General features: G+C 42.9%; 1 protein-coding gene across 1 annotated transcript in view; it reads right to left on the reverse strand.

The window, feature by feature from the left end:
- Nucleotides 1–403: 403 nt before the first annotated feature.
- POU6F1 (POU class 6 homeobox 1) overlaps nt 404–15,424 on the reverse strand; it is a 212,480-nt gene continuing 197,459 nt past the window's right edge. Inside the window, exons 11-12 of the mRNA XM_077483683.1 lie at nt 10,040–10,208; nt 404–6,637 (exon numbers count right to left, since the gene is read on the reverse strand). Coding sequence (XP_077339809.1) covers nt 6,292–6,637; nt 10,040–10,208 — 515 coding nt within the window. The 3' untranslated portion in view covers nt 404–6,291. The remainder of the gene's footprint in view (nt 6,638–10,039; nt 10,209–15,424) is intronic.

Consider the following 15,424-nt stretch of genomic DNA (forward strand, 5'->3'; position numbering starts at 1 on the left):
TCATCCACCACAGTTCTTTCTTTTTAAGGATGTTCCAAACAGTTGATTTGGCCACACCTAATGTTTTGCTATGTCTCTGATGGATTCATGTTGTTTTTTTAGCCTAATGATGGCTTGCTTCACTGATAGTGACAGCTCTTTGGATCTCATATTCAGAGTTGACAGCAACAGATTCCAAATGCAAATAGCACACTTGGAATGAACCCTGGACCTTTTGTCTGCTCCTTGTAAATGGGATAATGAGGGAATAACACACACCTGGTCATGGAACAGCTGAGCAGCCAATTGTGCCATTACTTTTGGTCCCTTATAAAGTGGGAGGCACATATACACACTGTTGTAATTCCTACACCTGATTTGGATGTAAATTCCCTCAAATTAAAGCTGAAAGTCTGCAGTTAAAGCACATCTTGTTTGTTTCATATCAAATCCACTGTGGTGGTGTATAGAGACAAAAAGATTAGAATTGTGTTGATGTCCCAACATTTATGGACCTGACTGTCGGTAGTGAAAACCCAAAATTCATTATCTCAGAAAATTTGATTACAGAAGACCATTAAGAAAAAATGATTTTCAATACAAAAAATGTTGGCTTACTGAAAATTATGTCCACGTACAGTATAGTATGCACTTAAAACTTGGTCGAGCTCCTTTTGCATGGGTTACTGCATCAAGGCGGCGTGACATGGAGACAATCAGCCTGTGGCACTGGTGAGGTGTTATAGAAGCACAGATAGCGGCCTTCAGCTCGCCTACATTGTTGGGTCTGGTGTCGCTCATCTTCCTCTTGACAATACCCCACAGATTCTCTAGGGGTTTAGATTAGGCGAGTTTGCTGGCCAATCAAGCACAGTCATACCATGATCATTAAACCAGGTATTGGTCATTTTGGCAGTGTGGGCAGGTGCCAAGTCCTGCTGGAAAATGAAATCAGCATTTCCATAAATATGGTCAGCAGAGGGAAGCATGAAGTGATCCAGAATTCCCTGGTAGAGGGCTGCGCTGACTTTGGACTTGATAAAACACAGTGGACCAACACCATCAGATGACATGGCTCCTCAAATCATCACTCACTGTGGAAACTTCACACTGGACCTCATGCAACTTGGAATCTGTGCCTCTCGACTCTTCGGAACTTGATTTTCAAATGAAATGCTAAATTTAATTTCATTCGAAAAGAGGACTTTGGACCACTGAGCAACAGTCCAGTCCTTTTTCTCCTTAGCCCAGGTAAGACGCTTCTGACATTGTCTCTGGTTCAGGAGTGGCTTGACATAAGGAATGCGACAGTTGTAGCCCATATCCTGGATACATCTGCGTGTGGTGGCTTTTGAAGTGCTGACACCCGCCGTAGTCCACTCCACGTGAATTCTTGAATGTATTTACTTCACAATCCTCTCAAGACTGCGGTTATTGCTGTTGCTTGTGCACCTTTTTATACCAGACTTTCCACTCAACTTTCCATTAATATGCTTGGATACAGCACTCTGTGAACAGCCAGCTTATTTAGCAATGACCATTTGTGACTTACCCTCCTTGTAGAGGGCGTTAATGACTGTCTTCTGGACAACTGTCAAGTCAGCAGTCTTCCCCATGGTTCTGTAACTTACTGAACCAGACTGAGAGACCATTTAAAAGCTCAGAAAACCTTTACAGGCGTTTTGAGTCATTTAGCTGATTAGAGTGTGACACTATGACTCTACAATATTGAACTTTTTCACAATATTCTACTTTTCTAAGATACTGAATCTTGGGTTTCTACTAGCTGTTAGCAATAATTATCAAAATAAAGATAAAGAAATGCTTGAAATATATCACTCTGTGTGTAATGTAATGTGCATATATATATATATAATTAGGGTTTCACAGATACCGATACTAGTATTGGTGCCGATACCAAGCATTTGCACGAGTATTTGTACTCTGATGCTTGATCTGATATCAGTAAACCCAACGTCCTCAGCATAGCAGGGGGGGGGGGGGGGGGCAGGCAGCCTCACAGATGATCTGTGTAGCGGTGGGGGCAGTTACAAGCACCAATCTCCCTGTATAGCTTTCATGACAGCCGCTTCCCCTCTCCCTCTCGTGGCTGTTAGCTGTGTTATTGAAAGCTATACAGGGAGATCAGTGCTGGTAACCCTCCACCGCACCAATCAGCCTGTGTCCTCCTCCGGCTCTCTGAGTCCTCCCCCGGTCCCCCCTCACCCTGGATCTGTCAGAAACCAGAGGAAGAAGCGGAGGAAGGAGTCAGTAAATATGTAATTTAAGTAAGTGATCACTGCCTCTGTTCATTCATAACTGAGCATCGTAAACTGTGTTTACTCTGCTTCAGTTTATGAATGAACAGGAGAGCCTCTGTCTCCTGCCCATTCATCTTCAGTGCAGCTGAGCCTGCAGAGAAAGGGACTGGAGAATTTGTGTCCTCAGTCCCTTTCCCTGTCTCAAAAGGAAGATATCAGGGGTCTGTTTAGACCCCTGATATCTCACCAAAGCCACTCCCAACAGGACTGATAAAAAAAATTAAAATAAAGAATTGTAATAAATACATTTTTAAAGGTTAACCACTTCTGGACCACCCACCGTCATTTTACGTGATGACTTTGAAATGAGATATCGTTGATATGGCAGCAGCTAGCTGCATAACCCTGGTATCCTCTTCTTCAGTGGGCGGTCTGCTACAAGATAAAAGTGGTGTCTGCGGTGGATGCGCTGCAAAATCACTTTTATCGGCGGCAGGAGGGGGGCCTCCCCCTCCCGCTGCAATCTGGTGCCCTCCGCCACTTACTGGAGCCGTCGGCAGCGGCGGAAGCGATCGCGTCTGTCCCCTTGCTGGGTATGGAGACGAGTGAGGGGAAGATGGCCCCCACCCGTCGCCATGTCACTGCAAGGTGGAAGCTCTTAAAGGGCTAGTTTTTTTTTCTTTTTTTTTTAAATGACAAAAATGTTTATTTTATGTTTTTTATTGCATTTTAATGTAAATATGAGATCTGAGGTCTTTTTGATCCCAGATCTCATATTTAAGAGGTCCTGTCATGTTTTTTTCTATTACAAGGGATGTTTACATTCCTTGTAATAGGAATAAAAGTGACAATTTTATTTATTTTTTAAAAACAGTTTTTAAAGGTAAAAGTTTGTTGCCATTCCACAAGTGCGTGCACTTTTGAAGCGTGAAATGTTGAGTATAAATTGTAAAAAAAAAAAAAAAATTAATAAAATAAATAAAATTGTAAAAAAAATACTGACACAGTCCATGCCTCATCCGTACCACCTATCAGTGCTGCATATTAATGCCACTGTCACATGACATTAAAAAAAAAGTATTGGTAATCAGTATCGGAGAGTACCTAAAAAAAGTATTGGTACTTGTACTTGGTCTTTAAAAAAGTGATATCAGTCCAACCCTATATATATATTATAAGAGTTTCTCTTTTTGAATTGAATTACTAAAATAAATTAACTTTTTGATGATAGTCTAATTTTTTTAGAGCAGCACCTATAGTTTTGGATTGTACAAAGATTGTATAATCAGATTGTATAGCATGTGGCCAGTTTAATCATTGGGATTTGAGCCTATAATGATAATAATGTGCTTATTTGTAAAGTCTCAAAGCTTTATCTTTTTCAAAATAATTTATATAAAAAAACTGTATTCCATAAGCTGTAGCACAACTGTTTTATCTCCACCATCTTATAAAACATACCAGCTTTCAACATTAAAAGAATCTAAATATAATCCATAAAACTGAAAAAACAAAAAATGATCACAAAATTGGAGCTGCTGTCAACAGTAACCAATCAGGTTTCACCTTATATTTTATGCAAAAAATGAAAAAAAAAACAATTCTGATTGGTGACTTCTCCTGTGATCATTTTATTTTTCCCTGTTTTAATGAATCGGAAAGAAAGAAGTTGACCAAAACAGTGGCGATATGCATTAAGCTTAAATCCAGTGCAAAAATTATGAACAACCCTTATTTAGCAACAAATTTGAAACATTTTTCTCTAAAGTAAACACCTGCATGTTTACATTATCTAAGGCCACTTGCACACAGGGCTGTCTAGGTGCAGTGCCCTCCTCCCATTTTAGTGCCCCTGGGAGGGACAGGGGCAGTGTCAAGCCATGCTGAATACCGCCTGTCAAAGTCTATGGCAGACTGCAACTGGACTTTTAACCAAATGGAACCCACCTTTAGGGCCTGTGCATTCAGAGACAAATGCCCAGATTGCAAAAGACCTGTGTTCCATACATTAGTCCTTGAGCACACGGGACTAAACTGGGTACCACTCGGTACTTTGTTCTGCCCCATCCAGCCGCAGACTGCCATAAACTTTGACAGGCTGCATACATTGGGGCAGGATGCTAAACTTGTTCCTCCCAGGTGTGCTAAGACACTAGGAGGGATGCACTTCAGCTAAACAGCCCTGTGTGCAAGGGACCTACATTTTAAGGAAACTGTCAACAACATTTATGCATCCACCAGTACTAAAGCTATGCTCAGATCTATGGCCTCTAAAAAGGTGCACACAATAGAAATGGTAATATGGAACAATGCTATTTCTGACCCTATCAAAGACTCTTAGATAGTATTGAGGCTAAGACAAAACTACACATTCTAACTATTCTGCATAGTTTGTGACATATTGGAGAACAATAAATAAACAACATGGAAATTTACTTATTGACCTTATATAGAGTCCTGTAGCTTAAAGAGGTTATTTAGTCATATGTTAAAAAATGAAAAATTAGCAGCTACAAAAACTGTAGCTGCTGACTCTTAATAATTAGACCTCACCGTTTCTTCACTGGGCTTCAGTTCCCGGGGCCAGCATACTAACTGTGGGCAGCCGGCTGTGACTGCTTGCGGCTTAACAGCCGGCTGCTCACTGTGAATGTGAGAGCCATGCTATCTGATTGGGCCTGCAGCTTTCTGTGACATGTGCCAGAAATGCAGTGTCCTTGTCACACCTGTGAGCTGAGCAAAAAGAAAAAAACAATCTCATTATAATATGTAAATAAGTAATCCCATCAACTTCCATATAATAGAGCTGTATTTAAAGTCCAGCTTGGGGGGCAACCACAGCTCCCTCTATAGACAGAGTGGTAGTAAATGTAGCCACTCAAAGACAGTGTGTTATTTGGAGAATAATCAAGTGAAAATAAATGGGGGAAAGGCCTAACAAGAAAAAAAATGCATACAGCTCAGATGCTGCAATCTCTGAATTGTAGTGTCTCATTATGGCTATATAGTGTTGCAGAATCACAAGACTTTCTGAACAGAATTACATTTTTGGTCGGTCAGGTAATATGGTCCGAATGCTTTCTAACATTGTGTTTACCTGTTTGTTTGGAGTTCTGTTTTAACATTCAAGGGATTATTGTTTAACAACAAAAATATTTTGGATAAGACAATACCCACAACTTTGTAAACATTAATAAATCATTGCATTTGAAAACAATATCATCCTAGCATTTTTGTGGAAGAAATGCTAGATTTCAAGAATAAATAAAATGACTTAACACTACTTTAGGAAAACTGCCTTACACTGCATAAGGAATACTATAACATATACCATACCATCAAAATTTGTAATAGGTTAGATAACAGAATTGTTCATACAAGCACCAACTGCAAAAAAACTCAATCAGATGTATAACAGCAATACAAAATGTATCTGATGTCACCTCCCATTGTTATTCATGTAAAATAGGGGAGGTCATAATGTAAAAAAAACCTCCAGGCAAATACGCAGTAAGATGTGAACAATGCACTGTCAGATTCCTACAATAAGTTATAGAAATGTGGATTAAAATGTGAAATATTGAATGGGGCTTATATGGCATAACAAAGGTTTGCTGGTTTCTATGGACTCTGACAGATACATACCACTTTAGTTGGAGGTGGTACTTCACATAAATGCCTTCTCACAACAGTTACTCTCATTTTTCAACCTAAAATGTCTTTTGAACCATAATGTCTATAATGTATTTCCCACCACAGAGGGAAATCAATTTGGCTCTATAGACAATCAATGTATGCAAAATATGTGTAACAAGATTACCAGAGTCATCCAGCAGAGATGGCTATTTACTTTTTTGCCCCAGCAGACTTCTTTCATATAAAAAACTATGAGGAGAGGGATCATGTACAAGGAATAGTTGGCCACAGTATGCATAAAGCAAAAAATTAGCCACAAAGTGCTTTTACGAGTGAATGTCTCAGGGTACTGGTAAAAAGGGAGAGGATGAAGTGCTTAGTGCCTAGTGATGGTAAAGAGAATGCATTTCATTCTTCAAGGGATCTGAAAGACATTAAGCTTGCTGGTGTTTTTCAGAGTCTGACGTCGGTTGCAGAACCACACCCTCACCACTTCACGGTCATAGTTCAGTTCCTTAGCAATATCTGTTATTTCTTGTCCAGTGGGCAAGGCATTCTTCTCAAAGTATGTATTTAGTGCTTCCACAGCCTGTGGGGTAAAAGATGTACGCCTCTTGCGTTTTTTGGATGGCTCACCACCCACAAACTCCATCAAATTTTGTTGTCCTTCTTGGTTCCTCATTTCTGCTTCATTCAGCCATTTCTCCAAAACTGGTTTCAACTTCTGGGCACTTTTTGGTGTTATGTCTAGCTTCTCAAACCTGCAGCAAAGTGGAAAGGGTATCTACAAAATACAGCTTTCAGATGTTCACCAAACACGTCAGTTCATTAAAATGGTAATACTCTTGTTTTCTATTTTTACCTACAGGTAAGTTTATAATAAAGCTTACCTGTAGGTAAATATTCTAGCGAGCAGCAGCCAGTGACTTCCCCAGCCCAGGCATATCCGCGGCGTTCCTTGAGAGCTGTGTGCCATGTCCGTGACTCCGGCATGGGAGTGACATCATCACAGCTTGGCCATTCAAGTGGCTGTAGCCTGGGAACCCAGAGGGGAGATCAGGTGAGGATGGAAGCCTTATCTGTGGTGACAGTGCACCGCTGGAGCACTGGAGGGCTTTGTTTTAAGATAAGTCTTTCATAATGTGCTAGTATGCAGTGCATACTAGCACATTATGATATTGCCTTGCAGAGGGAAACTTTTTTTTTTAAAGAGTTTACTACCGCTTTAACAACATATAAATAAAAAGCAGGGCTTTCATATCAGTGAAAATTTCTACAAACAGCCATGAAGTAAACTAAGGAAAACCTTCATTCAACTATGATCTTTGAATTAAATTAGCAAACTACAGTTAATACTTTTTTATTGTGTGTTCGTGGTTGTGTTTGTGACTTCAAAAGGACTAAAAAGTGATCATCATTAGTCATGACGTTAATTATATTCAAAAGTTGTTTGTTATAAGCAAAACTTATGCAATTTACCACCTCACTGAGTGAATACAGTAGATATACTTTTGCAAACTGGTTCTGACTAGTATTCCAATGTTTCTCTTCTCCCTCAGTTTTTCTCTACCACTCAGCTAATGTGACCCCAACGCTGATGGAGAGTGGCAGGGGAGTGTCAAACAAGGATGCTATGCAGGCAACTGGCATCTTCCTTATCAACTGATGATGCCATTGATCGTTAGGACATCAGCAGCTATAAGGTTGCAATGGTGCACAATTAAAACCTGTGACCTGTGTGTAACTAAAAAGGTAGGCTTTGCCATACGCCAGGTTGTATAAAATTTTTGGGCAATGTTTAAGCATTTTGCCAAGGCACTCCTGAAGAAACCTTTAGGCATCCTGGTTGAAAAAGGCTGCAGTAGATTACAGGCAATCTCTGAGTTACAAACATCCAACTTACATATGACTTGTACTTAAGAACGGAAGCAGCGTGACGTCATGCTGGTTCTGGAAACCGATGTGCGGCCATATTGCTGCTCACCTCATGCTGCCACCTACTGTCCGGCAATCCCACATTACTGCATGGCCATCTAACCCTTCCCTATGCTATAAAAAATGTAAAATATTTTTTTGACTGGAGTTACACTTAAAAAATGTAACTTTTCCAACTTGCATACAAATTCAACTTAAGAACAAGATTTAAGGTTCTGTAGGTTTGCCCTTAACCCGGGAAACTGACTATACTGTGGTTGCAGTTGATTGGCTGCAGCTGCTGATCAATGAACAATTTTCTAACATGTTCTAACAGGTCCCTGTTCAATTGGCTGAATTTCGATCAGTGTATGTGCAAATTTAAAGTAGTAGTAAAGTTTTTTTTTATTATTTAAAAAAATTGCATACATTATGAGACTTACCTTAAAATGAAGCCCTCCAGCAGCGCGCTGTCACTGCTGCAGAGGCTTTCATCTTTACCCTGTCTTCCTTCCAGGTTTGTGGGGTATGGTCAAGTCGCGATCACATCACTCTTGTGCATGCACACGGGAGTCACAATTTATGGCACAGATCTCTGATGGGTATGACGTTCCTCCAGAGCATATACGCCGTTGATGTCACCGGCTGCTGCTCACTGGAATATCTCCTAAACCAGGCATGTCCAAAGTCCGGCCAATTGCGCCCCGCATTCAGGTTTAATACGCCCCCCCCCCCCCGGTAATATACTGTATTTATCTGTATTGCCTCAGAGGGGACATGGAGGGGCGGAATGAGTGCCGTCAGATAACATACGGGAGAATCTCCTGTTTACTCAGCGGCATCTGTAATAGGAAGTCCCGTCTCCTGGGCTGCCATTGGAGGACTGTTCTGTCTATCATAGGAGGCCGGACTTTGTATTAAAGAGGCAACCAAGTAAACAGGATATTCTCCTGTATGTAATCTGTCAGCGCTCGCCCCGCCCCCCCCCTCCCTGTCTCCTCCGAGGCTGCAGATGGGCATGGATCAGGCTGCACTGATAACAATGGTAAGGCTGCATTCATGGCACATGTGGGCCTACATTCATGGCAATGGTGAGGCTGCATTCATGGTAATGGTACGGCTGCACTGATTTCAATGGAAAGGCTGCATTCATGGCAATGGAGAGGCTGCATTTATGGCAATGGAGAGGCTGCATTCATGGCAATGGTGAGGCTCATCTTAAGTCCTGAGCGACGCTCAGGGATTCGTTGGGGGCCATTAAAAAAAAAAATATTATATATATATATATATATATATATATATATATATATATATTAATATATATACACAAATAACACGCTCAAGCTCATCTCTTCCCCACACACACAGCAACAAAGGCAAGAGAATTCTTGTTGGACAGTGTATTAGTGCTCGGACGAACACACTTAGACCGAATTTTAATGGTTCAAAGAATGTCAGTCAAAATGGTCAGCCCTTACCCATGTTCATTTCATCAAACCTGGTCCTCTTTGAAAAAAGTTTGGACACCCCTGTCCTAAACGGTGCACGTTTAATAGGATATTCATTTTATCTAAAAAGTAAGCTTTAATATAAGCTTACCTGTAGGTAAAAATAGGACAAAGGAATTTACTACCACTTTAAGCTGGCCATATACAGATCGTTATTTAAAAAAACTAAGGGATTTCTGCAGCCCCATGATCAAGGTGGATGAAGAAATCCTCCTGCTGAGACACTGTATTCTGAAAGCAGGACCCTGCAGCTGTTAGAATACACTTATCAGTGGCTGCAGCTGACTGGTTGCAACTGCTGATCAACTAAACGTTTCCAGATTGTCCCTTCCACAGAAGTTGATCTGTTGAACAGGGATGGCCACTTAAGTGTATAACTATCATTAGATTATGATAGGTTGACTTGTTAAACAATAGGATGGCTCAGGAAACAGTCATGAAAGATGGGCCGAGCTTAACTTTAGCTCTGCAAGAAATTTGAAGGTATGTGTAGGTAACTTTAAATGCCCGAATTTCCTACCTTCTGCAACTGTATAGTGTGCAGGTACACAACCACACAACCCTACAAATGCATATTTAAATTAAATTTTGTCCCTGCAATGCCAGCTTTGTAGGTAAATGCGAGATAGCAAATCAACACATTTCTCTCTCCCAAAATGCCTTTATTGTGTACCGTATTGGTGGTATTAATTTAATACAGTTTCTGTGCTATGGAAGTGAACAGACAACCCTCTGTCTTACCTGCAGATGGCAGACTGGCTATACGCTGGTCCTTCTGTGGCAGTCAATGCTTGGCCCACTTGTGTTTGAGTCAGGCCAAGAGATAAACGGCGAATTTTAAAGTCCTTGGCAAATTCACGTATCTCTTCTAGATTTATACCGTCTTCATCATAACCTCCAGAGTGTGACTCTAAATAAAAAAAAAATCACTAAGCCAATTAAGTGCTGCCTTACAACAGAACAAAACACATTGATTTAACTGTTTTCCAAAACAATTACTGTACAGTCAAGGCATACCATGAATGGTTGGTGTCATAACTGATGACTAGGGATTGGCAAACAGTTATGTTTGGGCCGAACTTTGTTCGGATGTTCTGCAGAACACCGAACAATATGCGGTGTTCGGGGCAAATTCCAAAGCAGCCGGAACACCGTTAAAGTCTATGGGAAATTAACATGAAAAATCAAAAGTGTTCATTTTAAAGGCTTATTTGCAAGTTATCATAAAAAGTGTTTGGGGACCCGGTTCCTGCCCCAGCAGACATGTATCAATGCAAAAAAAGTTTTAAAAGCGGACGTTTTTTCGGAAGCAGTGATTTTAATAATGCTAAAAGTGAAACAATAAAAGTGAAAAATTCCTTAAAATTTCGTACCTGGGGGGTGTCTATAGTATGCCTATAAAGTGGCGCATTTTTAAAAGTACTCGTGGCTATAATGAATCATCGGTCCCGGTAATACAGATGAAAGTAATTGAAAAAGACAGCATGGGATCCCCCCAGTCCATTACCAGGCCCTTTGGGTTTGGTATGAATATTAAGGGGAACTCCGAACCAAAATTAAAAAAACAAATGCGTGGCCCCCCCCCCCCCCCAATTCCATACCAGGCCCTTCACGTCTGGTATGAATATTAAGGGGAACCCCTCGGCAAAATAAAAAAACAATGGCGTGGGGGCCCCCCTCAAAATCCATACCAGACCTGATTTTAAGGGAAACCCAGTGCCAAAATGTAAAAAAAAAGAATGGCGTGGCAGCCCCCCCAAAAATCCGTACCAGACCCTTATCCAAGAACGCAACCTAGCAGGCCGCAGGAAAAGAGGGGGGAACAATAGAGCGCCCCCCCTCCTGAACCGTGCCAGGTCACATGCCCTCAACATGGGGAGGGTGCTTTGGGGTAGAGCCCCAAAGCACCTTGTCCCCATGTTGATGGTGACAAGGGCCTCATCCACACAACCCTTTCCCGGTGGTTGTGGGGGTCTGCGAGTGGGGGGCTTATCGGAATCTGGAAGCCCCCTTTAACAAGGGGACCCCAAGTTCCCGGCCCCCCCTCCTGTGTGAAATGGTAACAGGGTACAAATGTACCCCTACCATTTCACAAAAAAAGTGTCAAAATGGTACAAAAGATAAGACACAGCTTGGGACAAGTCCTTTATTAAAAAATACAAATGTCCCACGAAGTCCATTCATCTTCTTCTCTCCTTCCGCTGATGGACCGAAAAAGAAAAAACAAAGCCGTGACTGACCCGCCTCCATGGGAGGCACCCGCCGTATGACGCGTCTTCACTTTGACAGTTCTTATATAACTGAGGGCGGGGCCACACAGTGACGTTCCCAGGTGACCTCGCTCCCTCTGATGCATGGGGACTTCCCCCATGGCTTTCCCGGGGGAAGGTTTCCCGTCGGCGGAACGAGAGAAGATGATGAATGGACTTTGCGGGACATTTTTTTTTTTTTTTAATAAAGGTCTTGTCTCCCAGGCTGTGTCTTGTCTTTTGTACCATTTTGACACTTCTTTCGTGAAATGGTAGGGGTACATTTCACACGGTGGGAGGCCGAGATCTGGACGTCCCCTTGTTAAAGGGAGCTTCCAGATTCCGATAAGCCCCCTGCCCACAGACCCCCACAACCACGGGCAGGGGTTGTGGAGATGAGGCCCTTGTCCCCATCAACATGGGGACAAGGGGCTTTGGGGGTCTACACCAAAGTACCCTCCCCATGTTGAGGGCATGTGGCCTGGTATGATTCGGGGGGCACTCTCTTGTCCCCCCATCTCCTCCGGCCTGCCAGGTTGCATGCTCGGATAAGGGTCTGGTATGGGGGACCCTCATGCCGTTTTGTTTTAAATTTTCGCACGGGTTCCCCTTAAAAACCATACCAGTCAAATATGCTCTCATCCAGATTTCCGTTTCAGGGAAGACCTTGCATATTTGAGCATACTGCATCTATGACAACAGCATGGGTTCGTAGTAAAAGATTCTGGGTGCTTAAAGTGGAGTTCCACCCAAAAATGGAACTTCCGTTTTAAGGGCAGGTGACCCCCTGACATGCCACATTTGGCATGTAATTTTTTTTGGAGGGGAGCGGATACCCTGTTTTTAGAGGGATCCAGCTCCCACTTCTTACCGGGGCACCGAAAGGAAGTTCACCTCTCCCCGCTCCCTCTCGGCAATCATCTGGTACAATTCACAGGTCCCAGATGATTGCTCGGCCAGTCACAGTGCGGGTCGCACATGCCCACAGTGACAATGCTGACCCCGCAGAGAGGAGGGGGAGAGGAGCGGGCTTAGTTTGCCTGCATCGCTGGACCATGGGACAGATTAGTGTCCGATTAATAAAAGTCAGCAGCTACCCTTTTTGTAGCTGCTGAATTTTATATGGGTGGAACTCCGCTTTAACTGGTCTGCCTGCTGTCCAAACCTTTCACCAATTGAAAATATTTGTTACATCTTGATACAAAAAATAACAAAGACTGTTAAATTCCTATATCAGGAGAGAAGGGTATAAAAACAAGGAAGGTGGGACTTTGAATGAAGCACCTGGCAGCAAAAAAATACTTAGATGAATAAAAAGGATCTACTAACAGACATATCAGCCTGGATGTCACACCACTTCCTCAAACGTAATCTATCTAAAACCGAGCTCTTAATATTTCCTCCCCCACGTGCCCCTTTGCCTAACTTCTCTGTCAAGATCAATGGCACATCTATCAGTCCATCCCCACATGCTAGGGTGCTAGGGGTAACCTTAGACTCCGAACTGTCCTTTCAGGCCCACATACAAGCCCTGTCCAAATCATGCCGCCTTAGCCTCCGCAACATTTCCAGAATACGCCCCTTTTTAACTAATGACACCACCAAGCTTCTAATTCACTCCCTGGTCATCTCTCGCCTCCACTAATGCAACTCCCTCCTCGTTGGATTACCTTTACATAGACTATCCCCCCTCCAGTCCATAATGAATGCCGCTGCCAGACTCATCCACCTTACCAGCCATTCAGTGTCCTCCACCCCTCTCTGCCAATCCCTGCACTGGCTTCCACTCACCCAATGAATAAAATTCAAAGTACTAACAATAATTTACAAAGCTATCCATAACTTTGGCCCTAGTTACATCACTAACCTAGTCCCAAAATACCAACCAAGCCACCCTCTTCGGTCATCCCAAGACCTCCTGCTCTCTAGCTCCCTTGTCACCTCCTCCCATGCTCGCCTCCAGGATTTCTCCAGAGCTTCTCCCATCCTTTGGAACTCCCTACCCCAATCTATTCCGACTGTCCCCTAATCTATCCATCTTTAGATGATCCCTGAAAACCCTTCTCTTCAAAGAAGCCTATCCTGCTTCTAACTAACACTGTTTTACTTCCTCCATCAGCTCATCCCCCACAGCTATTACCTTTTGTATCAATTGCCCCTTCCTTTTTAGATTGTAAGCTCTAACGAGCAGGGCCCTCTGCTTCCTCTTGTACCAAATTGTAATGTAACTGTAATGTCTGCCCTCATGTTGTAAAGCACTGAGCAAACTGTTGGCGCTATATAAAACCTGTATAAAAATAATAATAATGTTAGAAGGCTAGATAAAAAAAGTATATATAGTTCTGATAATAAAGGGTACACAATTACATAAATATATTAACTGGTCCATTTAATACAGTCCAGGTAAACATGTATATTAATTAGTAATAGTAACAATGGTATGCACTAAACAGTATGTTAAAAATGGTGATGATCTCACATATTATGAAACATTCAATTTCTTAATTCATCACAAAACAAAAGGGTATATACAATAATTCATATAATATTACTTGCGAGACCTATGGTCTCACTGAACCCGAGGGGATAAATACATAGTAACTTGAAGAGTCTTGGTAAAATTAGTAAAAACATGGCAGTCGGTAGCTCAACGCGTTTCGTGGTTTAGGTGCCATTCATCATGAGCAAGCACCTGTAATAATCTGGAAGAATTAATATAAATGTAAGAAAAAAATAACAATTTGGGAGGAATGCAAGATTAGGGGTGGGGTGTCAACCCCCACAACCTAGGCTTACTTGCTGAGGTATGATATAATGCCCATATGGTGGTGGGGCCACACAGGCAATCCGGATCTGACTCTAAGTGGGAGCTGAGGTGGAAGGTCCCGCGGATTGGGAAGGGGTGGTACCAGAGGCGGCCACGGCAGTCGAGGACTGACTGATGAAGAAAAATGTGATGTGTGAACAGTGAGTCAGGGGAAAGGAAAAAGGAGATAGAGAGATGGGATGAGGGGAGGGGAGGGAGGAAGGGGAAAGGGAAATCGGGGGGGGGGGGGGGGGGAGAGGGGAAAAGGGGGGGGAGAGAGGGGAAAGGGGGGGAGAGAGGGGAAAAGGGGGGAAGAGAATGGATGGGAAAAAGGGAGGAGGAGTGGAGATGGAAAGATGAGGATCAGGTGGAAGGGAAAAAAGGGGGAGAGTGGGAAAGGGGAGGGAATGGGGAAGGAAGATATAGAGTGATAAGAAGGGTGAGTAAGAAATAGTGGGTGAAAAAGTAGTGTGGGGGATGAGAAAGGGGGGTGTGTGGTGGTGGATGAAAGGTGAGAAAAACGCCAAAGAATAGTGAGAGTGAAAAGACATGAGAGTGATGATGAGTGAAACAAAATACCTGGTGAAGATGAGGAACCCTATGAGAAGGGAACCAGGAGAATCGTGGAACGCCAAATCGTGTGGAGATCTGAGTATAAAAAAACCTCAAGTGCCGAGACCACCCAAGGACCGCTCCTATTAATATACCAGCCATGGGAGAATCGACTAATGTCACGCCGTGCACTGGGGAGAGAAGCACCCACGCCGATTGACCGAAACTTCGGCAGCGGCAAGGAGATAGCTCTCTCATAGTGCACGAGTGTAGGAGACACAGCCTGTGCGCGGCCGTGTCAGAAGGACGCCGCGCGCAAGGCGTGGTAGCGTGACATTGACGCACAGTAGCGGCACATCCATCCTCCCCTTACCCTGTCATGCATTCCTGACCTGATCACATGATGTAAACAGAGGCCGTAGTCAGCTTTTTTCCCTCTAACTCTTACATCGTGAGAAGAAAAAGAAAAAAGACGTTCTGGAGTAAACAGGACCTCGGTCCTGCACACTCCAGACCCAG

This window comes from Lithobates pipiens, unplaced genomic scaffold (assembly GCF_037356315.1).
Source record: "Lithobates pipiens isolate NorthernLeopardFrog02 unplaced genomic scaffold, aLitPip1_a1.2 Scaffold_16, whole genome shotgun sequence".
Taxonomy (NCBI): domain Eukaryota; kingdom Metazoa; phylum Chordata; class Amphibia; order Anura; family Ranidae; genus Lithobates; species Lithobates pipiens.